Source organism: Trachinotus anak, unplaced genomic scaffold, assembly GCF_046630095.1.
Source record: "Trachinotus anak isolate AG129_WGS33_773 ecotype Australia unplaced genomic scaffold, CSIRO_AGI_Tana_v1 ptg000008l, whole genome shotgun sequence".
NCBI classification, from domain to species: Eukaryota; Metazoa; Chordata; class Actinopteri; order Carangiformes; family Carangidae; genus Trachinotus; species Trachinotus anak.
The window spans coordinates 25,289,916-25,315,865 of NW_027273859.1; the positions used below are offsets into that span (position 1 = coordinate 25,289,916).

General features: G+C 42.5%; 1 protein-coding gene across 2 annotated transcripts; it reads left to right on the forward strand.

Moving 5' to 3' along the window:
• Positions 1–848: 848 nt before the first annotated feature.
• On the forward strand, positions 849–25,287 carry hs3st1l2 (heparan sulfate (glucosamine) 3-O-sulfotransferase 1-like 2). 2 transcript variants are annotated; one of them, XM_071483787.1, is made up of 4 exons: positions 849–1,181; positions 9,134–9,225; positions 22,237–22,672; positions 23,836–25,287. In XM_071483787.1, the coding sequence occupies exons 3-4, from the start codon at positions 22,415–22,417 to the stop codon at positions 24,499–24,501; spliced, it is 924 nt and encodes a 307-aa protein (XP_071339888.1). In that variant the 5' UTR covers positions 849–1,181; positions 9,134–9,225; positions 22,237–22,414; the 3' UTR covers positions 24,502–25,287. The 2 variants fall into 2 exon arrangements, with proteins under 2 accessions (XP_071339888.1, XP_071339887.1); XM_071483786.1 differs by lacking the exon at positions 9,134–9,225.
• The last annotated feature ends 663 nt before the right edge of the window (positions 25,288–25,950 follow it).

The window sequence follows — 25,950 nt, forward strand, 5'->3', positions numbered from 1 at the left end:
GTCATACATTCTGTCATTGTGCTACATAAAGATGGAATTATATTAAAAATAAATGATTGATGCTAATTTTGGTGGCCCGGCAGTCGAGTGGTTAGGGTGCGTACCATGTATAATAAAGGCATAAAAAGCCCAAAAAATAAAATAAATGATCGAATTTTGGCTGGGGACCCCTAGGAGCCCACTCAAAGACCCTGGACCCCACTTTGAGAACCACTGATTGACAGACCTTGACTCAACATTTACCAGAAACTTTAACAATGTGCTGCCAAGTTACGCTAGACAGCCAAAAACAGTTTGTCCCTGAAATCTGAAAAGTGAAAATATTCCTTTCTCTCTCCACCTCCTGCTTCAATTAAATATCTTTGAAGGTTCAGAGGCAGGGAAAACATGTAAAGTTCAAAAAGATTAAATACATTTTACAAAGTCCTACAAAAAGCGACAGCTTACAAAGAGAAACCCAAGAGACATGCAGGTTGTTTTGTTGCCTTTGTGCTGTTTTGTGCCAGATCTCTGTAACTTATTTATGATTCAGTGGACTCGCAACAGCAAACTGAAGAGGGGGATACGAACAAAAGAGGAGGATAGACACTGAAAATCGAGCAGGAGGATGAGCTCGAGTCAAAATAGAGCAGAGAGAGAGGAGTGGAAATGTTTCACTCCACGAGTCCTTCAAGGTGATCAGGCGAAAGGAAAGAGAGAGAGAACCTGATGGGAGAGAAATTAAAAAGACAAGAAGAGGAAAAAAAGAGGGAGGGGAGGGAGAGGGGTGTTTCCCTGAGGCAGAGATGTGCTTGTGTGTGAACTACTCTCTCTCTCTCTCTCTCTCTCTCACCCACACACACACACTCCCTCACTCCCAGTCACTCAGTCAGTTGCAACAACGCGCTCACCGAGGTCGGCAGCACAAAGCAGAGCCGCTCTCTTACCAGCTTTCACACTCACACATACCTCACGTCACCACACACACACACACACACACACACACACACACACACACACACACACACACACATTCAGACACTCAGACACTCGACACACACCTCAGCAACGCCCGGGAGGCTGAGGCAAAGCTGACAAGAGGAAAGAGTAAAGGAAGGACGGAAGGAAGAAAGAAGAGAAAGAGACCAGAGAAAAGAAGATAAGAGAAGAAGAAGTAAAGGAGGAAGAGGAGAGAAAGACCGGTAAGACCTCCTTTTTCATCTTTGCCTTTCACTCCCTGCTCATCTTCTCCTTCATAACAGCACGTTGAATCTGAAATACCACTGCACTGTGTACATCTCGTGAGAAGCGGTTTAAAGCGACTGTACCTGCACAGAGTTAACCTCACCTCCCCCTCGCTCTCCAGGAGTTTATGACCTCTGTTTGCTCAACATCGCCAGTTCATAAAATCATGGAGGCTTTTTATTTTAATTTACTAGAGATGTAAAAGGAAACTTTGAGTTGCTTCAGCAGCTGCGAAGTCACAAGTGTTGAACTTTTTTGATACGTAGAAAGAGAAAGACATGTATGGGGAAGTGGAAGGTTGGTTCCTCTGTGTAAATGATCAAGATGAGGAGGTCTTTTTTTTTTATGTGAGCATTCAAACATCTCCCGGGTGTATCCAAGGTCAGAGACAAAGTGAGTTATGAGGGAAGTGAAAGAGGAAGAAGAAGAAGAAATGAAATCTAACGAGAGTTCCTGAGAATCTCAAAGACCACTTTCGTGGGGTGGGGGCACGTGTTGATGACGAGCGTTTGCCAAAGTTTAATTAACACCAACATGGACACGATTGTTCTGCTCTTCCGAAAATGACAGCATCAGTCATGTGCATTCAAGCGACAAATAGGTAATTGTGATTCTTATTCGTCGAGAGCAAAGGAGCAAATCAGGCCACTTTAATACAGAGTCCACAGAGTCCACAGAGGGAGGAGGTCAGGCTGCCTGGATGGGTCAACGGCATAGAAGACTTTGCCCTGAGAGACCACTGTTTCATTTTCAGTCAACATTGTTTTCCTTTAACTGTGACCAGTGTCCTTCTCTGACCTTAACTGAGGGGTTATTATTGTGACCGCGATGCTGAAACTAAAATAATTCTAAATCAAACCATGATGTTTGTTAAACCGTATTCCTGGGTTTAACCAAACCATTAACATATCTTTGACAGATCAGAAAAAGGACTTCCAACACAAACAATGTGTCATGAATTGGGTCGTTAAATCAAAAAATGCTTAAAAAATAAATAGATAAATAAAAAATTGTCAATTCCTTCTACAATGTGTCATTCCAGAGGTAATGGACCAACAGCGGATTTTGTCACTTAGTTTGAAAGACTTGTTGCAAAACCTAGAATAGAAAAACATTTTTACTGCACTATCCTTGAAATTTTGTTGTGTTCGGTCGAATGTTTCTCTTGTGATAGTGTCAAATGAACCAAACTAAGCCAAAAACAAAAGTCTATACAATACTCCATCCAAACAGTGAACACATGACAGCTCAAACAAGGCAGTGATTCCTACTCCGCACCACATACGAGACTCCCACATGACTAATTGGTCGAGTGACTCTGCACCATGAAAAACAATACCTACTCTGGAGCATCGGAAGAACCGAAACAGTAAAAAGTCGATTCAGCCGGAGCAGATCCAGGTCAGGGAGACCGTGAAGGGACAGATGTGGAGTGAGTTGTGTTTCTGACCCTCACTGTGTTTACGAGGAGTTGATATGAGCAGAGGAGAGAGAGAGAGAGAGAGAGGGGAGACAGAGAGAGCAAAGGAATGAATGGAGTTATTGTCTGGTCTGTGTGTGTGTGTGTGCTGTATCAGGGGTGTGTGTTTTGTGTGTCTTAAAACAAACTGTGAGCAATCAGTGTCATGTGAGAGGTTAATGTTAAACCAAGATACAGTGAGTAATCGATCGCATTCAATAACTCAAAAGGTCAAATTAACAGAAACCAAACAGAAAACCAGTGAAAAATGACATCACTGCCTTCATTAAACAAGTGAACAAATAAAATATTGGGAATTCGGCACTGAAAATGTAGCAACAAAAATTAAGACACACAAGACCCTCTGATACGACCCATAGGAATGTCTCCTCAAATGGCGCCCTCAAGGCAGCAGGCGTACCAGACCTTGGTTGTCATGGTTACAATAACAAACACACGAGAGCAACTCCGTATCTTCGTCACCATAGTTACTATAATTAGGGTCGTGGCTTGGTCAGGTTTAGGAAAAGATGGTGACTTGGGTTGAAATAAGTACTTACTCAACATCAGACGATCTTCGTTGTCATGGTTACAATAACGACAACGTGGTTAACTTTGTCGAATGGACAACAGAAACTACATAAACTGCTGCTCTCACATGGGGATCGAACACCGCTCTCCTGTGTTGACCCACCCACCCACCTCTAACCCTATGAGTCATAATAACCTGCTGCACAAACTGGAAGACAATCTCGCTCATGTGCACATCCAGCGGACGGAGAACAACTGAAGTTTTCACTTGGAGTCTTGTTTTTAGCCACAGTGAGAAATGTGAGTCCAGTATTCACGCCGCTTTTAGCTCCCTTTTGGTTTCCACCAACTCATGAGAGAAATATGCTGCTAAATTGCTTCACTTCCCTTCAGTAGCTAGTCACTACGTCAATCAGCTGTTCATCTGTTGTGTTGATAACAACACTTTAAGAGTGGTAAGCGTGATCCAAAACAGTGAAGCTGCAGGTCAGAAAACCAAAACACTGACCTAAAGTTTCTGAATATCTCCATTAGAGCTGAAGGTGATACATCTCTGAGGGTTCCTCCATACAGGTCACCACTGCCACATAACATCCAGTTTCCATATAGAAATATCTGATAATGATAAACTGACATGGAAGCAGCACAAGTTATAAACAAAGTAAAGGAAAATAACTTTTTGTTTTTCCTTCAGAAAACTAACATCACTGCGCCATGAGTCATCAAACAAAGCCTGAAAATCCTTCCTCCAAGAAATTTCAATTTTTAAACAAAAGTAATTTAAGTGCTCAATAGTGCAGTACGAAAAGCAATAAACCTAAAACATTAAAAACCAATAGGGGTCCCTTTAAATGTTTTCTCTTCTGAATGTTTCAAACCAAAGACACCAAATTCAGGAAATCAGCTCTTTAAGTGTCTCCTGAGAGAAAATTGTAAAAAAAATGACTGATGCATGCATTTCGTATCATAACAAACATAAACTGTAAAGTTGAGTTATATTACGTTTCAGAAAAGTTGAAGTGCTCCACTAAAACCAAAACAAAACAGGATCACAAACTGCCAAAGCAATTAAAACCAGAGGCAGTAAACAGGCAAATCAATTACAAAGTGATTAGAACATAAAACAATGTCAATAAAAAGCAGACAAGCAAAACAGCAGCAATAAACATTCCACCTTAAAGCGATTTTATGGTTTTTCAGGGTATTTTTTGCTCTGGACTGTTTCCTGTGTACCTCCAAACTGAATCAATTTGATTTCCCCCAAAACTGATTAAGATTACGTACTTAGGGAAGCTTTGCTGCCGGAGCTTCGCAGCTACAAATCCGTGTTCAGACAAAATCCCAATTCTGCAGAGAGCCGAAGCCCCCGGCCACGAAGAGGGGAAGAACAGTAGGATTTCCAAAAACTGTACTCAGACACATTTTCTGTTCAAAAAAAGAAAGACAAAGAGACAGAGCGGCGAAGTATTGGGGGAGGAGTGGGAGATGGAAACAGTGACAATGGAGAATTAGGGAGAAATCGAGCGAAATTCGATGAAAATATGGAAAATATGGCGAGACAGCGTGAGCAGGAGCAATTTGGATCAAAAGTGAAATGGATTTTTTTTTTTTTTTTTTAGAAAATTAGGAACATGGGGGACAATTTGACAGCGTGATAAGAGCCTGAGAGCGACACTGCCAAAGACATTGTGTCAAATCTAGGGGCGGAGGGTTGATACGTGTGTGCGTGTGTGTGTGTGTGTGTGTGTGTGTGTGTGTGTGTGTGTGTGTGTGTGTGTGTGTGTGAGATGGTCTCTGCCACCTTGGTAGCAAAGTACATTATGGCTGTTTGGGCACATTAAGGGGCATTAGCTGGAGGAGCAGCCCTGAATAATGCATGGCCTTTATTTATGAGCAGAGTGCATACGTCCTCTGAAGCGCACTGAACCAGGGCACACACACACACACACACACACACACACACACACACACACACACACACACACACACACACACACACACACACACAGAGAGAGAGTCCTCCCTTTTTCACTCATAAAATTACAAAATTTGGGGACGTGCATATGCATATATTTTTGTGTGTAAAAGCATGACTGTGTGCAAATATGTACGTGTGTGTGTGTGTGACCTACAATATCTGTCAGACACCTCCAAATTCCCACATCACGACATGAAAAAGTGAGCGGCAGACGGTCGGTGCGCTCTGCTGAACGGTCGTCAAGTCTAACAGAGCAGCCGATGAGCCCATTAACATCTCTCACACACACACACACACACACACACACACACACACACACACACACACACACACACAGCAGCTCCTGCAGAGTCGTATTCAGATGACTTCAGACAATTGAAACTTTTAAGTGTCATTTTTATGATCGCCTCACAGCTTTATCAGGGTGAGCTGAATTTTCCAGCCTCGTCCGTTACTTAACAGCTTATTCTCAATCTAGTGTCACAGAAATGGCATGAGAACCAGGACACAACAAAGTTTACTTGAAGGTGATTTAAGGTGGATTGGAAGATGCTCCGCTCATAAATTATTGAGAGGTTAATATGAAGCAACTTTAGATCTAGTATTTGTCAATCAAAAGGTACAAATATCAACTTTTTTAGCTCATATTTTTGAAATATCAGAACACAGCAATAAAGCTCTGTTTCTGTTTGATAGTTTAACCCACTGAGGCCCACATTTTCATACCTTGATTTTTAAAAGTTTCACCAAGTGCTGCACAGATTGAGAATCAGCACAACCTCAGCTTATTATATGTGTCGCTCAATAAAGTTGTCTGAACACTGTAATAGGGGATAGTAGCTGGTAAAAAAGGACACTGAATGTTTCCTTATTTTATGGATAAAAGATCTGCAAACCATAATAATGGAAGAAAATTTCAACACAGAAAGTTGCACACACGTGTTTGGATTGTGTCAGAGAAGATCTGAAGTTTATATCTTTATCTGTTCGTGAGTTACACTCTTTCATTTGAGTGCTATTCTTGGGCGTCTTATTACTTCTCCTTGAAAAATCACCTCCAAAGCCTTACTGGTCATATCTTTTTGTCTTTCTGATGGATGGGCATCGATCGATAAACATACAGAGAGGAAGCAACAGTGCCTTTTAACTTCTAACACATTCATGTTCTTGGAAAGCACTGACTCTCCAGACTAACCTGAAAAAAACAGCTCGTCTGTGGTTCAAACCTTTGCAGAGCAATAATGCTCAGCGTGATATTTGTGAACATACGTTCCCGTGGGCTTCAGAGGGTTAAATAACCGTGTCAGTCATTTTGCTTGTTTTACACAGAAGATTTGCGGTGAGATTCTATAGTCACATATCCGGATCCATACTCTGAACTGCTTCCCTGCACAATGTGCTGCCTTTCAGCTGTGTTAATTACATGATACTGCATTGATCCCTGGAGGGAGTTTTCCTTTTGTTTTGCCCTCCTGCCTACGGAGGCAGAGGCCAGCTACAGAGCAGTCGTCCAGGGGGCTGGCAGGGTTTCAGTATTCAGCTCAAGGGCACATCAGCATAATGAGACGTCTGTCAACACACCGGGCTCAAGCCAAAGTTTTCTGACTAAAGGGCGATCTTCTTCTTCACCATGAATAAGAACATCATCACTCCACTTGAGTAGAATACAGATAAAGATGGACTTAAAGAGTTGCAGCTGTACAAAAGTTTACTTATTTCTTTTAGATCTTGTCCACAGGTGTTGTCCACCTAAGACGTGATGTGATTGTGATGTTTGACAGCATTTAAATCAGATTTCATTACTTCTTATAACCCTTTTCCTGTTATGTTTTAATGTTTCTGATGCTTTTCTAAACTGGCAAAAAAAAATCTGAATCATGACCGAAACTCGTGGAGTCTTGTCCCTTTGGCCATGACAAATTTGAACAAAAGCAATCAGCAGCACCTTTAAAAACTCTCAGCTCATATCTGTTGAACTTTGTCCCATCCTGACAGACTGCACCTCCTCCGCCCTCCCACCTCCTGGTGTCCTGCCAATTAAAATCAATCAACCCAATCTCCCAAGTATCGACCCGCTCTGTACAGTAACAAAATCATTAGACTCGTATCCTGGCCCGCGTCCAAAATTTAAGAAAAAACTATCAAAGCAAGGTCACATAGGGCAAACAGAAAGACTCCAGAGGGAGGAACAGAGCTTCATGACCTTGATGGATTCCAGACATTAGGAGGGAGCTTGAATCACAAGCTGGGTGGCAACGTGTGTGTGTGTGTGTGTGTGTGTGTGTATGGAAGGAGGTAGTGTGTGGGGGTTAAGTAGGGAGGCAATGAAGCCATTTAAGAGTCATAAAGTGTTTGGTCAATCAAAACCACCCCCTGCTAGGCACCTCATGTCTTCCTGTGTGTGTGTGTGTGTGTGTGTGTGTGTGTGTGTGTGTGTGTGTCAATGTGTGTAAATGTGATGGTGTGTGTACATGTGTGTGCATATGTGCGTATGAATGTTTGGAAAAAGTGCATGTTTCTGTGCATGTGGGGGAATGGGTTTGTGTATTCGTGTGTGAAAGTGTGCATGTGTGTCATTTGTGTGTGTGTATGTGTGCTGAGGGGATGAGCCAGTCTGGAAAGTCGGTGGGATACTGGGCTCAAAGAGAGAGAGAAAGAAAGGACACACCTCCAGTGGAGGTCTGTGAAAACGACAGAGCAGATGCAGGATCACACTGTAATTTGTCCGACAATATCACAATGTGTTTGCGTGTGTGTAAATACACGTACGTGCATTTGCACTGACGTCAGTGCTTCTGAGTCCGAATTCATGTCTAAGTTGTTGCCTCCGCAGGACTCTGTCCTTATGTCCCTTCTGTTCTGCTTCTGCTCTTTTCCAACTGTTTCATCTGAAGAATGTAAAGTGGGCTACGACACCATGTTATCACAGAGACATGACTGAAAGCTGACATATGTTCAAATGATCCACAGAACTTTCCTCCCTCATCTGTTGAGACTTTAATGGTGTCATTTGTAAATAAATCACCAAGAATAAAGATGCAGAAATAATTAGTAAGAGAACAAGAATGTAATTAACAGTATCATATATAAGCTATAAATACTCTATGGAGCATGTTTATATAAATGTTGTAGTGTAGAAAAAATACTCTACATATTTAAAGCCTAGTAAGCCGACTTTGACTGAAGTTGCTGAACGTTCGACTACGTTCACAAATGACGCAGTAGCCTTCCTGCCATTTGAACCATAAAGCAAAATGTTGCTTAAAACCTAAATAAAATAGTTAAGAGAAGCAAAAAGTTCAAGAGAGCCGCAAAGAGCAGTAGTGACTTGCTGTCAAATATCTTATCTGCTCTTTCACATTAAAAGGCCGATTTAATTCAGTGTTAATTTCAAAATACTGATCAATGCAGGTGCAAGTTCCCACAATTACACTTCTTTATTGACATCTTGCCATCTTACCACCGAAGGAACAAAAGAGCAAAAAAAAACATTATTCCAGCCTGCCCTCCTTTTTTCCTGCACAGTTACTTTGGCCCTTCGAGGTCGTCTAACACTAAAACTATGCTTTGTAAAAAGGTGGTTACACAGACGTCCTATGGGAGGACAGTCTATGACTACTGAAGCTTTAAAAATCCCAAAAGCAGCTGCTAGCCAGAGTATGTGTCTCTCTGTGTGTGTCTGTGTTGACTTTAGGGCTGAACAGTTGAGACACTACTCAGACTAATCATCCCTTTCGGACAACAAAGCCACCAGCAGCCAGTTTGGCTTATTACTCTCGCAGTAGGGCACCGTTGGCTGTAACACCACACCAACTGTGGCATCATCTGTAACCATCACCTCCCTCCCTCCATCCGTCCCCTGATCCCCTCACTACAGCTTATCGCCTTCTCTTTCTCTCTTTTTCCATCCTTCCCAATTTCCTCATGTTAATAATCCTCAGTCCCTGGGGCCCACTGCCCAGGTGAGAGGGATCTAAACAGTCGTTGCCATGGTAAGCTGCCAGCGGGAGCCCAAACACACCTGATGATGCAGGTACATCATTTCTTCCTCTCATTATCTGTCCCTTTCCTTTCTCTTCATCTGTCACTCCCTTTCTGCTCTCCTTTCTCCAGCCCACAAATCCCCCTCTTTCACATAAACACCATCTGCTTTTCTTTCTCTCCTTCATTCTCTGATACCTCCGCCAAGGAGGTTGTGTTTTCACCCATGTCTGGTTATTTGTCAGCAGCATTTTTGCAAAAAGAACTGAAGTGATTTGCACTGAACTTGGTGGAGGGATGGGGCATTGGCTGGGGAAGGAGCCCTTAAATTTTCTCTGATGTCTTGTTTATGTTGTTTGACGTTGACCTTGGTGGAGATGTGTGCTCTGAGCGTCCTTCATTTGTTTTGGTTTTCCCTTCTCCCTGCACAGGACGTAACCCAGAAAAACCACAGTTCAGGACCCAGATAATATTTGGGCTCACTGGCCCGTGACGATATTGACCAGACATAACTTTCCCGCCCCCATCTGTCAGCTTGCCCTCGTTCCAGACACCCATATGTACACAAGCGTGACACTCGCACGTACAGCAAACGACGCTGGACTCACCAGAAAAAACAAGCTGATGGTGTCTGTTGCTCCAGAGCTGCTGACCTGGCCAATGTGCCAAGAGGGGCGTACCCGGGTCCTCTCATTCCTCACTCCCCACATACCATACAACACACACACACACACACACACACACACACACACACACACACACACACAACTATCCTGCGCCCCTCTAGTGTCCCTCTTTGCCTCAGTGACAGTTGGGTTAAATCCACTCTGATGGGTCAGGCTCCTCTCACTGTCAGGCCAAGCTGTCGAGGCTACTGTCACTGTGAGAGAGACCACATATGTTGTGTCTGCAAGTGTGTGTGTGTGTGTGTGTGAGCATGTAAACAAGGATGTTAGCAGTAGGGTGGGGACAGGGGTGTGAATTAAACAGAATGTGTGAGGTCTGTGACCCTGTGGTAGATAAAATAATGTGTTAAACTTCAACAGAGTGATCATCCTCATCATGAGGCGACCGTCCACCAGTTCTGACTAAATTTGCCTCCACTGCTTTCAATAATTGTCTGTTTTCTTTGTGTTTATTACCAATAAATACCAATGAAGCGCGTCAACGTTGCGTCATACTTGTGATGGCTGTCAACGTTGCCACGATTACATCCTAATCTTGGGACAGGACTGCTGTAAAAATATAAAATATGTCATATTTTACAAAACAAACTATTTATTGATAAGAATAAAACATCTTTTGAATGTAGTAAACATACATTTCATTCTATTGTACCAATGCCTCCCAATATAAAGTGTGGGCTGTGCCATTCGGTCCAGATCCGGATTGGAGTCCACACTTTGAGAACTGCTGTGGTACAGGGTTAGGACCAGTCAACATGTTTACTTTTAACTTGTGCAATGTGAAGGATAAAGGAAAAATTTCCTGGATTCCTGCTTTAAGACACAATTACTGTCTCAACAACTATTTACTGTCTCAACAGTTTATTTATTTATTTATTTGTTAGTCCTCCTTCACTAAATCTGGACGTCATATTCAAGACTTTGAAAAAAACTGTATATTTTTAAATGACATATTGTTTCACTGTAATTGTTGGCCATTTTCTTTGGTCGCCAAATTGAACTTCCTCAACATTCTGCAAATGCTGCCAAATTTAGGAGACACAAGTCAGTCCAGAGTGATCCTGCAAAATCTGACTGAAACTGGCCTTTATGTTGCCCTGCAGCAAAATCCATTTAAATGGACACAGATTTAACTCAGTATTCCCTAATAAGCCCTTATACATGTAGGTATCCTCAAAACTCCCCACATGACCTGTCATTATGTCTTTGATGCAGAGCAGGATCAACAATCTGAATAAAAAATCTGAACCACAGTAGAATGCAGCACATGGCCAAAAGTATGCGGACACCTAGAAATTCCACACATATTCTCGTGATGAAAATGTAATGATGAGGCCCGACTCGCAGTCAGCGTTGTAATTCATCACAAAGGTGTTGGACTGGGTTCGAGGTCAGAGCTCTGTGCAGGCCAGCTAAGTTCTGTGTGTACAGCGTTGTCATGTTGAAACAGAAAAAACTGCTGCCACAAAAGTTGTCTAAAATGTTGTTGTGCGCTGTTGCAATAAGATTTCCCTTAACAGCCCCAAGACCTAAAGTAAACCAAAGTGACAGGACAGGAGTGAATAATGCTACTGGAGGGATTAAGTTGGGATATCATGTCATTATTACTTTCTAGATATGGTCGCAAGAGGGGTAAAGTGATGGGTGTGCAAGGGTTGTTGCTGTGTGAGAGAGGAGGAGGAGGAGGGAGCCTTAGAGAAGAGCCACAGAGACACAGACGGACAAAGTGAAGCAGACAGGAAAAGATGGCTCATCATACCTGACTCAGGTGGTGACAAAGCACCGTCAGACAGGCAAGCTCTCTGTCTCACCTCCCTGTTGGGCCCTGCGCCAGGTGGGCCATGTAAACAAACACACACACACACACACACACACACACACACACACACACACACCAGACATGCAGACAGAAGTGTGGTGTGAACGCCAGAGGCAATACAGAGAAATTTAAACCAAAAGCCCTTTTAATTAAAGCAAAATTTACACCCACTTCCAGAATGCTTTGCTTTTCTGTTTGGCTCACACACACACACACACACACACACACACACACACACACACACAAAGATTCCTTTGATAAAACTGCATTTCCTAATCAAACTCCCCCTGCACACTTTCTGATAAAACAACAGTACAACCCCCACGTCTTCTTCTGCACACACACACACACACACACACACACACACACACACACACACACACACACACACACACACACACACACACACACTCACACACACACACACACAAACTTACCCAGACATACACACATGCTCAATATTAATGCTCCACACACAGAGTAAACACACACCAGAGAGGAGAAGGAGCAGGCGTGTTTTGGTGTTTGATACGGTTGACCCAGATCTTGGAGCATGCACGGCTGAAAATGCGGGGGGGGGGGGGGGGGGGGGGGGTTATCAGGGAGGCTAGGAGGAGAGGGGGGTTATCTGGGTGTTATGCATGTGTGAGTGAATATAGTGATGAGGGGGGGTGAAAGGCTGGTGGGTGTGGGCTGCTGGGCTGCACAGAGAGGGTTTTTTTTATCCAAAGTGTCTAATTTGAAAAGCAGCAGGGGGCTGATGGGTAAAAGATGGACAGACCGCCACAAAGGTCAGAGTGAGCCAGAAGTAAACAGAGAGAGAGAAGGAAAGTGACGGATAAAAGCCAAAAAATAGAGATAAATTAACATGAGGTGAGGAAAGGCTCTGGGCAGGTGGTGGGTGTCCTCTTTCAGTCACCTGTACTTTAAACTCCCCACAGTGATGTCACAGTGAGACTGAAAGGACACGCATGGTTTGTTTGTGCTGCCTTTAGCTGGATACTAAACTAATCACTGGCACTTGGCAGTGAGCTAACAATCTGTGTCTTTCTGCCATGACTAGATAAACAATTAATTTACTCCGCCAATGCTCGAATGCACTATTTTGGCAGCTAGTAGAAAAGAAATTAATGCAAAATGTTGTTTTGCACGAACAACAAATGATTAATGTTGGGATCAACTGAACTGTGACGGCAGAATTATTTACATGCTTGTTATCTACACTGATATTCACACTATTTTACCATTATTTGATATTTGTGAGACATTTTTGTCCATTTGTTTCCCTAAAAACTTCCCGGCATATGTGCACTTCATTTTGACATGTATGTCAATTTAATGAAGTTGCCATATCTAGAGGAACTGATTAACACTATAATCACAAGACATAAGATACACTGAGTATATAGTATTTATACTGACATTACTAACCCTCAGTACAGGTCGACCTGACCCCTGGAGAATATGACTCATCTCTTGCAGTTTCCCCTCTCACGTCACTCGTCACTCTGTAGCTCGCCAACTCTCTTGCGTTTATTTTTTTCCTCCTTGTTTTTCAGTTATTTCTTCTGAAAGGCTCATATGAGATAAAACCTGCCTTCCTGATGCTCAGCAACCCAATGAGAGGGACAAATGAAAACCGTGGTGAAGCTGTTAAAATGTGTACATACAGTCACATCGTTAGCATTTCTAATCCACACAGTGGCTTTAATTGTGTGTCTTTTATTGAGCTGGCTAACCATAGTTTGTGGCCTGTTAACTGTGGGACACTGTTGATATTTTGGATGGTTACTTGTGTGGCGGCCATAGTAGTTGCATGTGAAGTTGAAATCAATTACTTTTGCCAAAATAACTTGCAGCCTGTGTAGATAGTGAACAAAAATGAAAGCTCTGGGCTGTACTTTTGTATTTCCTGCAGATTCATCAATTAAGTGTGAAATATGGAGCAAATACGATACAAATACAACACTGCCGCAAATTTGTTTGCTTTGTGGACGTCGTTTTGTTAATCTTGAACATTTCAATATATCATGTTCAAAAGAGACGTGTGTCAAGAAAGACGGCAAAGTCAGTTGTTGTTTCATGTTTCGTACGCTGGTCTCTTTAACCATGAGCGCGGTTGCTCCCTAAACCTTTATCACTTAGTTGTAATTGGAACCATGACATGAAGTTTTCCTGACCTTCACTAAGTGCTTATGTTGATCCAAACCATTCTCTTTTTCTCTTCTCTGACCTTAAAACTGATTTATTTACAGTGACTTGTAACAGTTTTGAAAGACACAGACAAATTATATCACTGTGCCAATATGACTTACTGTGCCATTTTATGGTTAATAACGCCCATATGAGCTTCAGTTGCACAGACAAACTTCTGAGACAGAGAGAGAGAGAGAGAGAGAGATGAAGGGAGAGGAAGAGGCTCTTGTCTAGACCTACTTCTAGACTACTACTACCTCTTTACTCTGAACCTCTCAGGAAAAGATCAAACCTTCCTCTCATGCAGGCAACTTAAGCAGATCTCTCCTCAGGCTCAGTACCTGGTGCTTGGTGCCTCCAACTCCTCACACAAATAAGACAGATTGCCTGGAAGAGGCAAAGCTCCTGGACTTCAATAGACACAGGAGAGTTGTTTTTACTCTCTCATTCATATCTTGTGTTTCCTTCATCTTATCTATGAACTCTGAAAGACCGGGCAGCAGATAGGATGCTTTGTTGGGATTTAAAGGGATTTTGATAACATCCTGAGAAGGATAAAGGAGGAAGGGTGGACTTCATCACAAACCACCATCCAAATTCTCCCTGTTCATCGTTCTCCATCTTTTCCGTGCAATAACTGGGGAACGCAGGAAGAACCACCCGATTAGGAACCATGACCGATTCCCGTCTTTCTCAGATGGCTTCATCTATTTTGATTACAGACCCCCCCCCCCTCCGGGTGCTGGACATCTCCTCTCCAGGCGGGTAATGGGAACAAGATGGGAAAAAAGACCAGGCTCGTTACATTTCCTGTGTTATTCTGAAAGGCGATCATCATCTCTGTGGCTGTGGTGTATGTGTGCTGTAATCAGCGACTGGTTGAGAGGAGGGTGTATGGAGAGAAACAGAAGACCGTGAAAATGCCTCTGTGGAAGTTTGAAGTAAAGAAAGACAAATGGCTGAGGAAACGAAGGTGGGACCCAGCAAATAAAGAAAAAGGAAGGAGACCAGAGTGTGAAAGAGAGATGGATGAAGCGGGTGGGGGGACTGAATGGAAGACAAAATAAAGGAAGGAGGACAGAAAGAGTTTTATCTGACTCTCACAGCCTCGGTGATTTGACAGGCTTGGCAATCCAAAGCGTTTCACCATGCCACCCCCAACCAGGGACAATCTTCCTTGCTGCCTTACATACACACCCTCCTGCAGAGCACACACACACACACACACACACACACACACCAACTCTACCTCAGCCTGATCCTGCCTCCCTGCCACCCGTCTCCTCCCTCCCTGCCACCCTGCATCTCTCTGTACAGGATAATCCCTCCCCCACCCCCCAAATACCATCGCTCAGTAAAAAGATATTTCCAAGGGCCTGGATCGCAGGGAGTCACATGCTGCGCACTCACACAAAAGGCAGATGCGCTGCACACATGCAGATGAGACAAGACACACACACACACACACACACACACACACACACACACACACACACACACACACACCAAAACTTATAAGACATGGAGGCTCTCCCAAAACGCATATGACAGCATCTGCCTTTCACAGATAATTACACTCTCTCTTACCCTCCCCCTTTCCTTTTTTTTCTCTCCATCTCTATCTTCCCCGGCCTGGCGAGATACTTGTGTTCATCAATATGGAGAATTCACGCATCATTGACAGTCCTGGCATTGCTGCTGTTGTTGTTGTTTTTTTTTGTTCTCCCTATCCATGCTGGCTAATGTGAATCACAAGAAGCGTCGAGCGGGAAAGACAAGGACTAGCAATGATTCATGTGAGCCTCATTGAGCAGAGCCAGAGGGCTCACTTAGAGCTCATGTGGCGCCGATAAAAAGAGCCATCCAGCGCATTAAGTGGTGCAAATGAAGTCGGACATTTTGTTTAGATTCTGCTTCGTTTGTGCCAGCAAGGCCAAGTATCTAAAAGTCGTTTATCATCCTTTACCACAGCGAGTTTTAACCTGCAGTAAATCTTTTTAGTGCAACATCTCATCTACCAGGGCTAACATAAAACTAGAAGAACTACATTCTTAAGTTTGTCAGTTTTATCTGCTTCAATGGAGGAGTAGTGGGGGTAATGGGTTGCAATGATGGCTACAAGTTGGCCTGCACCTTAAAGGGATAGCTCGGGTTATTTAATGTGGGGTTTCGTGAGGTAGTCATGTATAGTCAGTGTATTACCTGCAGCAGATTCAGATTGGCACAGAAGCTGAGCGATGTGCTGCTGTGGACGGAGTCAGCAGAAAAAAGACGTGGTTTAGACACTTTTTAACAGACGCACGACGAAACAATCTCCATTTAAATGTGAACTTCATTTAGAATATTTTCAGCACTTTATCTTCCTGTCAACACACAGTGAAGTTCAGCTCTTTCTGAATCACTCAGCTGACCTGCAGCTGCAGTGAATACACTGAGCCCTGTAGGTTCACTTGTATGTAGGAATACAGCATTTGAAAAAAAATGTAGTACCATAGGAAAGTGTTGTTTCAAATTGAAACAGTTGTGTCCTGCTGCTAATGCAGTCACACTGTGTGGTACAGCTTACAAGTTATTCCAAAATTGTTCCACGTCTGTGTAAAATAACGGCTGGTATTGAAAGACCACGTCTGAGTTGTTGATGAAACAAAATAATTTGTCTGTAACACTGTAAAAGTGTCTCATTCGTCCCTGCTCTGCATATATCCATATCTCCCTATATTTCAAGGAACTCTGTATATACAGGAGATAGATTGTAGATTTTTTTTTTTTTTCTCTTCTGCAAAATGTACTTAGAGCAAATAGGTATTTAAGAATGTCACTGACTTGCAGAGTAAATGAAAAGTTTTTAAATCAAAATATCTTAGAAAACGTTGAAGGTTAGTTGAACAAAAAGTCTAATTATGGTTTCAGTTATGAATACACAGAGTACACAGCTGTTTCTTATTTCTAAATCTAACCCTGTCTCATTTCAAATTCATCAAGATTAAAAGTTTACTGACTCAAAAATATCTCAGGGCAGAAAGGTGCACTTGTGTTTTATTTATGAGCAGCTAAGAGGCTGCTGCAGGGCATCTCCATTAGCATGGTTCTGGGGTTTGTTAGCTGATCCTAAACAGCGACGGATTCAAACGGCTCATGAAGAAAGAGTTGGAGAACAGGCTGAGGAAACAGAACAAAGGTGAGGGTGGATGAGGACAAGGTAAGGTGAGAGGGAGGGTTAGGAGGAGGTGGAGGAGGGAGAGGAAGGTCACGAGGTGAGGTGGAAGCGAAGCGACTTGACAGCAGGGAAGTATTCCTGCCTACAGGGGAGCCACAAGGGACTCACGCAACCACTTAACACAAGGCGTGTGTCTCACTGTGCAGCACACGCAGACACACAAACCTCCCAGAAGATTTCTCTTTGTTTTAGTTCCCCATACACACACATAAACTGTACTGTGACTGGCATCAGCCCACAGTCTGCCGCTTCACATCAAACTAATGACTGTAGGTGCTCTGAATGTGGCTGTTTGCTGCCAGCAGCGAACGTACCTGCGGCAGAGTTCATATGTAGGACAAGAAGTACTGGCTGCATTCACTGAGAAGCCTTTAAATCGTATGTTCATGTATCATGAAGAGCTCAGCTTCATCTTAGCGGTGACTCATTGTTATCAAAAATGTTATGGGTGTGTCGTCAGGAAATAATGAAGCAGAGCAACGTAGTGAGCGGTCGCCGGGATGAGCAGTGTCATGTGTCTGAAGGGGGGGAAAAAGAGCTGGTGTAATGTTTGATGCAATGCACAGCCTGAGGTTCATGCTGCAGTTTGTCGTCTGATCATATGTTGTGCAAAAATGGTGGCATATTAGCAAATTCTGCTCATCTACTAAGGCTTAAATAAAACCAGAAGTATTTCTAAAGTTTGTCAGTTTTATCTGCTTCAACCGAGGAGTAGCAGAGGGAATGCAATGACTTCCAATGATGGCTGCAAGTTGTCCTGCACCTTAACATCAGTGTGATTTCCAGTGTGACCCCACAACATTTCTATGAAGTACTCGTTACTGTGAAGCAGAGCTTTTAGTCAGAGGAATGAATTTTTGTTTTGAATTGCAATGGACTAAACGCTGTGTTAGCCACAGGAGAGAAACCAATCACAGCTGTCAGTCATGTTGTGCTTGCTTAATGTTTGAGCAGCCCAGTTTGAACCACAGTGCTGCGTTAGATAAAGATGAGGCAGACGCTGCTTCACCAGAGCACCCACGGCCTTATCGTGAGTCTTAAAGGTGCAGGTTGGTTTGGCCAGAATTTTAGTTTCAAATCTTCAAAAAATGAACCAACACTATCAACGGTGTGTGAAGGAGCCACAGCGATGATGTCACTACCAAGACCTCCATCTATTGTATTTCAGAGATATCTACTGAAATTAGCATGCTAACCAGCTAGCCGGTCCCCTTTTGTAATTCCTCTTAGCAGCTTAATTAAAATTAAAAAGCACTTTGTGTTTGGAGCTGATTAACAAATGATAGCATACTAACTACCTAAACTTATATGGTCATATCTCATTGGTATAAGCATGTTAGCACTGTCATTGTTAGCATGTTAACACAGCATTCAGCTGAAAGCACCACAGTGAAGTACAGCCTCACGGAGATAAAGGCTTTTTTTTAAACTATGACTTTACAGTAAAATGTCAAAGAGGATAAAATGAACTTTGCTCTTTTTTTTTAATAAAATACAGGAGGCTGGTCTTGAATTTGCTGATATAAAGTCTTAATCACAAGACTTCTGGAGCAGACAATAAGTAGAAACTGTTTCATTTTCCCCTGTGTTACTCTTTGTGGCCATGAAAATGTACATGGGTTTGTATTTTAATGAACTAAATGACACACGCATACATTTTTAACATCAGCTGAAGTGAAGCCTCTGGGTATGAATACAACTCGACCAATATTTTTTTTACATACGACTCAAGAAACATACACTAACTACAGCTCTGTAGTGAAAACAACACATGAGCAAACTGTTCATTGAAACTCCCAGACACGGTTAGTGAGGGACGGCCAAGGTTGCAGCATTGATGACGACAGCGTCACCAGGCCAGGGGATAGTGCAGAAGGTTGGGGGTGCAGTGATCCTCCCTGAAGGCACAATTAGCGCTCTGCTACAGGAACATCACTAGACAGGGTCCCTCCTCTGAACCAGAACATTGTTACACTAATTAATAAGTCAGTGTGCATCAGGGCGGCTTCGGCACAATCACAACAATAACAACAGGAAAAGCACTGGGACCAACAGAAAAACAAGAGGGAGGGTTTAGTGTCGCTGACAACGGTATGCTATGTTAATTTTTTTCAAATCCTTTCTAAAAGTCTTTGCTGTCAAAAGCAAAAACAGTTGTCAAATCACAGCGGCAGTTAAAGGAGCATTTTCATTTTGGCCCAGAATAAACAGCCATTTACAGAGCAGCCTCACAGAGAAGAGTAAAGCATCTGCCTACATTTAACAGAGAGAGGTGACTCAGCTCAGAAGCCAGCATAACAACCTCTCCCTCTGCTTCCAAAGCACAAGTCAGTGCTGCCATAATGTCCAATTTACACTTCATCAACACAATGTGGGAAAAAAGCAGGAAAGTTTCCCACCTTGGAAAAGACTTGTTGTTGTTTTGCAGCTGTTTTTTTAATGTATTTTCTTCAGGTGTAACTGCAGTGATGGAGGTTCCTGTAGTTCTTTGCACACTGAGAGATTTGGGCTGTGTTAATGGACTAAACAAGATGTGAATGTGGCATAAACTGAAACTCTTACCTTGTCTTGACTGGAGCACACTGTGCCAGAAAACGCACAGGGGTAGATAATGACACTAACGATGGCTCTGCTCCACCCGGGACTGGAACACACAAATGGACCGTATCCAGCGTTAATGTGACGAGTTCATGCAAACTGAGGGAGAATCTGTGCACAAAAAACCTAAAATTTCAACATTAAAGTTATGTGACTGAATATTTTTCTTCATTGGAAAATCCTCCCACTCCATAGAGAGGCAAGAGAGAAGAGAAGGAAAGATCTTTGCACTGTAATCATAAATTAAACATAAAAATGTTCAGTTAATGATATGTCTTCCATTAAAAAATTTTTAAAAACTGAGCTCAGTTAAAGGCCTTATATGTACTAACACTGGTGTTTTCTGTCTTTATATGTCAAGTTTCCACAGCCAAGGACAGGATGCCACATCTTAAAGAAATAGTTTGACACACACACTTATTCGTTTTTTTTTTTTTTTCAATCTTTATGGAAAACATTGAAATATACAAACACTAAAAATGTATCTCCTGCTTTATAATAATCAAAAAAAGACATGAAAATTTCACTTAATACAAAACGGGACCGAGTGTTCGTTGTCACCTCAGAGGTTTTGTCCCCATGCAGCTAGTCTTCAGCGATCATTTCTCTCTTCATAGCCTGTGCATTGATTGTTTTGGTCAGGACTATTCCAGCTTATGTCAAAACAGGCTCTCAACACTCAGAATCAACCATTTCTTTCTTATGAAACCTCTGTATCACACTCATACTCTATTGGACACACTGACCTCAAGAAGCTCACAGTGTTCTCTGTGGTTAAGCAGCTGATCTTTTGTGTGCACACACATGCAGGGCTATGCGTCTTGCTCAAGGGCAAAGCATTGCTCAAGAAGAAGAGAGTATTTCAGTATTCACTGTCTTTGAATAAATTTACAGTATCTGTGGCCTAAAAAAAAAAAAATCACAAACATTCTCAGAGATGATGATGATGGCTGATCATGTGTGGCTGCTCACAGATGTGTCTTTTCTTGCAGCAGTGAGATGATATTTGTTGCACCGCTGAAACAAAACCGTCTTGGATGAAAGATCAGTTGACTCCTCTAATGCATCTGTGAAAACTGTGTTTTCTTATGCTTGAGAATCATTCTGAAACATCACCAAATACATATTAAACCCAACACCAGGAGACATACTGCAGCACTCAGGACTTGCAGGATTCACTGCACCTTGTCTTATACACTGTAAAAGTGGTTCAGCTGAACTCAGAGGGGTGTTAGCGCTCTTCGGGGAGACCGTAAACCTCATAACAGCATTAATTTTCAATGCATCTCCTCTCTGTCTGCTTCAAATGTAGATTCATATTTTAATATCTTCTGGCCGTAATCACATCACAGCCTGATATTCTGTGCTGAGACCAAAACTGCTTGGGCAGAGACTTTGTAAAATGGCACATTAGAGTGCAGAACCATCTCAGACATATGGGAACATGAAATAGTAGAGCAAGCATGTGTGCACGGAGCAACTGCTATGTGAGATGAAAACGAACCGCCACGTGACCGCACCTCTTTTCATCCGAGCGTTGCCGGCTCTGCCTCCCCTGCTAACAGGAACCGTCTCAGATTTTTGTTCTTTTCGTGAAGACGGTTTGATGATTTCATTTGGGCGAGACACACACAGATCCCACCTTTTTCAATCCTGCGCATCTTCCAGACATCTGTTAGTGTAGTTGGTAGTTTCACCCACAGAGCTGCAAACATGCATTAAAAAATCTCAGAACACAAGCAGCCCTGTCTTCAGGTGACGGGGCTGTATTGCCTATAGATACTTTTATTGAATCAGTTGTCACTCTGTAATCTGTAAATCAATATTATAACCCATTGTTGGTGGAGCACTAGTTTTACTGATATGCATAACAGACAGACAGATGAAGCAAGGTGACACTCGAGTCTGCTTGTTTTCATGAGGAAAGCTGTTTTCTACAGTGGGATATACAGCACAGCACAACACACCTGGGTCAAATATCAACATGCAGTACATGCAGTTGTATGTCTTGTATGTACAAGGTTTCTGTGGGATGGAAACAGTTTTAAAGAATGAAAAAAGTCACCACATCACACAGTATGAAACTAATTCAAATGCAGCTAAGTCAGATGTTTGTGTTCTTACTGTAATTGTTGTAAGTATTAGTTATCACTTGTTTGTGCTTGGCAAACTCATTGTTCATATTATGTGTGATAATGATAACCATTTAGTGATATTATTGGTAGTGTTTGTGTTGTTATTGATTTTGGTTGTGTTGTATTAACATCAGCTTGTTTTGTTTTATTGATTTCTAATTTGTTTCTTTTTAAACTTGAATAAACTTGATAAAAAAAAAAAAAGTCTCACTTCAGCCCCTGGTTTTCCTGTCTTCCTGCTGAATATTACAAAGTTATATTTGATTTACATTAAAAAATGACCACATATATTGTCTGTTTATGAGCAGCACTCTTGCCAAATGCATCAGTTTTCTAGTATTACAGCACAAAGTGGAAGAGCGAGAAAGCGAAAAGTGGGAAATAACCTTTATGTTTTTTCTTTGGCTCATAGGTTGTCAAACTGAAGAGCTCCCTCCTGAGGCCCCCTGCTGACCGATAACAAGCACAGCTCAGTACGAATCTGGGAGCTTCATGAGTGTGCGCGCATAACCTCCACTCCACCTCTGTGTGTGTGTGTGTGTGCGTGTGTGTGTGTGTGTGTGTTTGTGTGTGTGTGTGTGTGTGGCACCATGCTGTGGACATTGCTACTAGCGCTGCTGGTGCTCCTGCTGCTGCAGACTCAGCTGTCTGTCTGCTTAAGGGAATTACGCACAGGGGGTTCCAGCTCCCCTGCCTACTCCTCTTCATCATCGTCTTCCTCCTCCTCTCACAATGCCACCAGGCAGCGGCTGCCTGGAGCGATTATTATTGGTGTGCGGAAAGGCGGCACCAGAGCCCTGCTGGAAATGCTCAACCTGCACCCAGATGTGGAGGTTGCAAAGGCTGAGGTAAAACTGTCACTGTCACCTAATGACTGTACCATCAGCAGTGCTGGAAAGTAACTGAGTAGAGTTTCTCAAGTACTGTACTTTAGTGCAATATTGCAGTACTTGTACTTTACTTAAATATATATATCTTCTGTTACTATACTTTATATGTTTTATCTATTTATCGGTCACTTTATACTTTGTTGTTAAATTCAGATTTAACATTTAAAAGACAAATTATTTTAGCTGATTAAAATACAACAGGTTGTTAAAGATGAATCTCAACCTTTTTTGGTTCGTGAGCCATTACAAAAAAAAAATGTCTCCAATTTCAGATGTCTTTAAGTTGTTAGCATTGCCACCAAAAAGACACATCAAGATCTTCAAGGACAAAGACTAACAAGGTTACGTTAGTACGTCTGGTCAACTTCCTCACTTCCATGAAAGAGACTCCTTACCTGAGCTTTTCTATACAACCATCCACAAAGTGTTTCCATGCAGCGGATCAGTTACAGGGAGGGCAACAGCAGCACGGTAGTGAGAACTGTCAAGTTATAAAGGCTACGCTTCACACTTGTGCGAATATATCAATCACTGCAATCAGCTGATGTATCCATGAGCCACTGATCCTTGATTGTGAATGAAATGCAAATAGCCGATAGAAGTGTGACCTTAGTTTGAGTGATAAATCTGCTTCACCACTGTTCTTCAGGAATCTGGAAACTGTACTACAGTTACTTTCTTCTCAAATGACAGCAATCCCAGTAGAGTAGACAAGTAAACTGTGTAATATTTTGTCTCCATCAAAGTGGAGAGGCATAGATAAAATCAGAACAAAGTCAGCTCAACCTATATACAGTTTGTCATGTACTTATAGTACGTGGTTATGAATGATGACAGGCCTGTCCCAAAGAAGTTGCACAGAGAGAAATCCTAATCAGGGTAGTTTGAGGTGAAGACTGCAAAGCTGGAAAACTCAAAGGAATACTTTAGATTGGTTTGGACAAGACGGGGTCAGATGAAAAGAGCTGAATGTCTTTTCAAAAAAGAGAGAAATTCTTTCAGCACTTATAAAGAAAAGTTTCCAAAACCACTGCATCGAGAAGTGACAACGAAATTAACAGAAAGTCGACTCTTTTTCTACATCTTCATTAATACTGACCTACCTTGTGTCCTTCTGTCAGGTCCACTACTTCAATGTGGAGGAGCACTACCAACGAGGCCTGGCGTGGTACCGAGCCCAGATGCCCTTCACCCTCCCTGGTCAGCTGACAGTGGAGAAGACCCCTGGCTACTTTGCAGCTCCTCAGGTTCCTGCACGTGTCTGGAACATGAATCCTGCTGTCCGGTTGTTACTAATCGTCCGAGACCCAGCCGAAAGGCTCGTCTCCGACTACACCCAGGTCCTCCACAACCGCCTGACCCGCCATAAGCCCTACCAAGCGCTAGAGGAGCTCCTGCTCCACAAGGGCCACATTGACCCTGGATACAAGGCTCTGCAGAGGAGCCTGTACCACCAGCATTTGGCCCGCTGGCTGGAGGTCTTCCCTCGGGAGCAGATCCACGTGGTGGATGGCGATGCGCTCATTCGTGATCCCTTCCCCGAGCTGAGAAAGGCAGAGAGGTTTCTGGACCTGCCACCCAAGATCAGCCCCAACAACTTCTACTACAACACCACCAAGGGCTTCTACTGCCTCCTGTCTGCCGGACACGACAAGTGCTTGGATGAGTCTAAAGGCAGGCCGCACGCGCCCCTGAGCACCCAGGCCTTTAAGAAGCTCTGCCGCTACTTCAGGAAGCCCAACAAGTTGTTCTTTGAAATGGTGGGGAGGTCGTTTTCCTGGTGCTGATCAGTGGTGAACGGCAACTGTGGAGATGCCAACACATTCAGGGACTCAGTGGGAGAAAGAAAACTGTTGTTCGTGTGTTTTCGTGGGTAGATGAGTGGGAAGATTTGAGTTCTATTAAAGTCCTAGACATCCCTGGTTGTTGATACCTACTCAGGTAAAATGTGGCCTACAAGAGCGGCACGTGTGTGTGAAGACATTTGCAGAACTCAAACTGCTCTTGTTGAGCATGTGGCCAACAAAACTTTTACCATGACCATGCCGGTGCCTCCCTGGATAAACTCACTTGACGAAGCTATGACAACCGTGCCATACACAAGTGTGACAATAAAAAAAAACAACAAAAAACAAACAAACAAAAAAAAAAAACAACTAACTGCCTGTTAGTGCTCATGTTTGGGGTGTTACAAGAAGATGTGCAGACTTTCAAGTGATGTAGAAATAGACAAGATGGTTGAATTGATTTGTTGCACTATGAACTCTACATGCATAAAAATTTAGTTTCAGTGTAGACAATTTCAAACAGAAACCAACTCCTTGCTTTGATTTTTCTCAACAGCTGCAACATGTTTGTGTGTTCGTAGAAATGTTTTAGTTGGGTTATGCTGTTGACTTCATTCTTTTGTTATTTTAATAAGCTGAATAGTAGATGTTCAGTTTTTTTTTTTTAAATATCTTTTGAAAGTATCCACAATTATTTTCTTTTTACCTTCAAGGCCAATGTAGCACTAGTTTATGTGTGTGTGTTTTTTTAAAGATGCTCTTCTAATAAATGTGTTAAGTCCTAGAGTCTCCTGCCTGAACCCAGTTATGAGGTTTAAAGGGTTTAAAAACATCAAACACAAAGACACAGAGATACAGAGTCACTGACAGGCTTCTCTGAAAGCTCCTCTCTCTCAAAGTGTATGAAGATGTTCTCTGTCAGTGTCTATTGAAAATGTTCTTTACATCAAGGATCAAAGCAAACCTACATTTCTTTTCATCATGAAGTTATACCTGTCAAGGAATTACCTCCAGTTTCACCATCACTCTCTAACAAATCGCACCTGTAGTTTACCTGAAGGGCTTTATGTGTTTAAATCCGGACTTTATCCGGAGCTTCTTTACCTTAATTCACTCAATCTGGACACTGACATGTCATAACATCAGCGTCGAAAGTTGAAACCATAGGATTAAGGGGTAGTCGGAGTCTCACTAACCCACAATCCATTAGACAGGCTGTTAAGACAGTTAAGCTGAGGGTGTTTGTTTAAACTCTGAAAAACAGTGGCAAATAATAATTATTTTGATTATTGATTAAGTAGTAATCACTTATTTGGTGCATAAATGATCAGGAAATTGTGAAAGTGTCAAATCATCAGCAGCCATCTTCAGATATCTTGTTTTATATGACCAACAGTCCAAAACACAAAAATACTGCATTTACAATGATACTGTATAAAACAGAGGAAA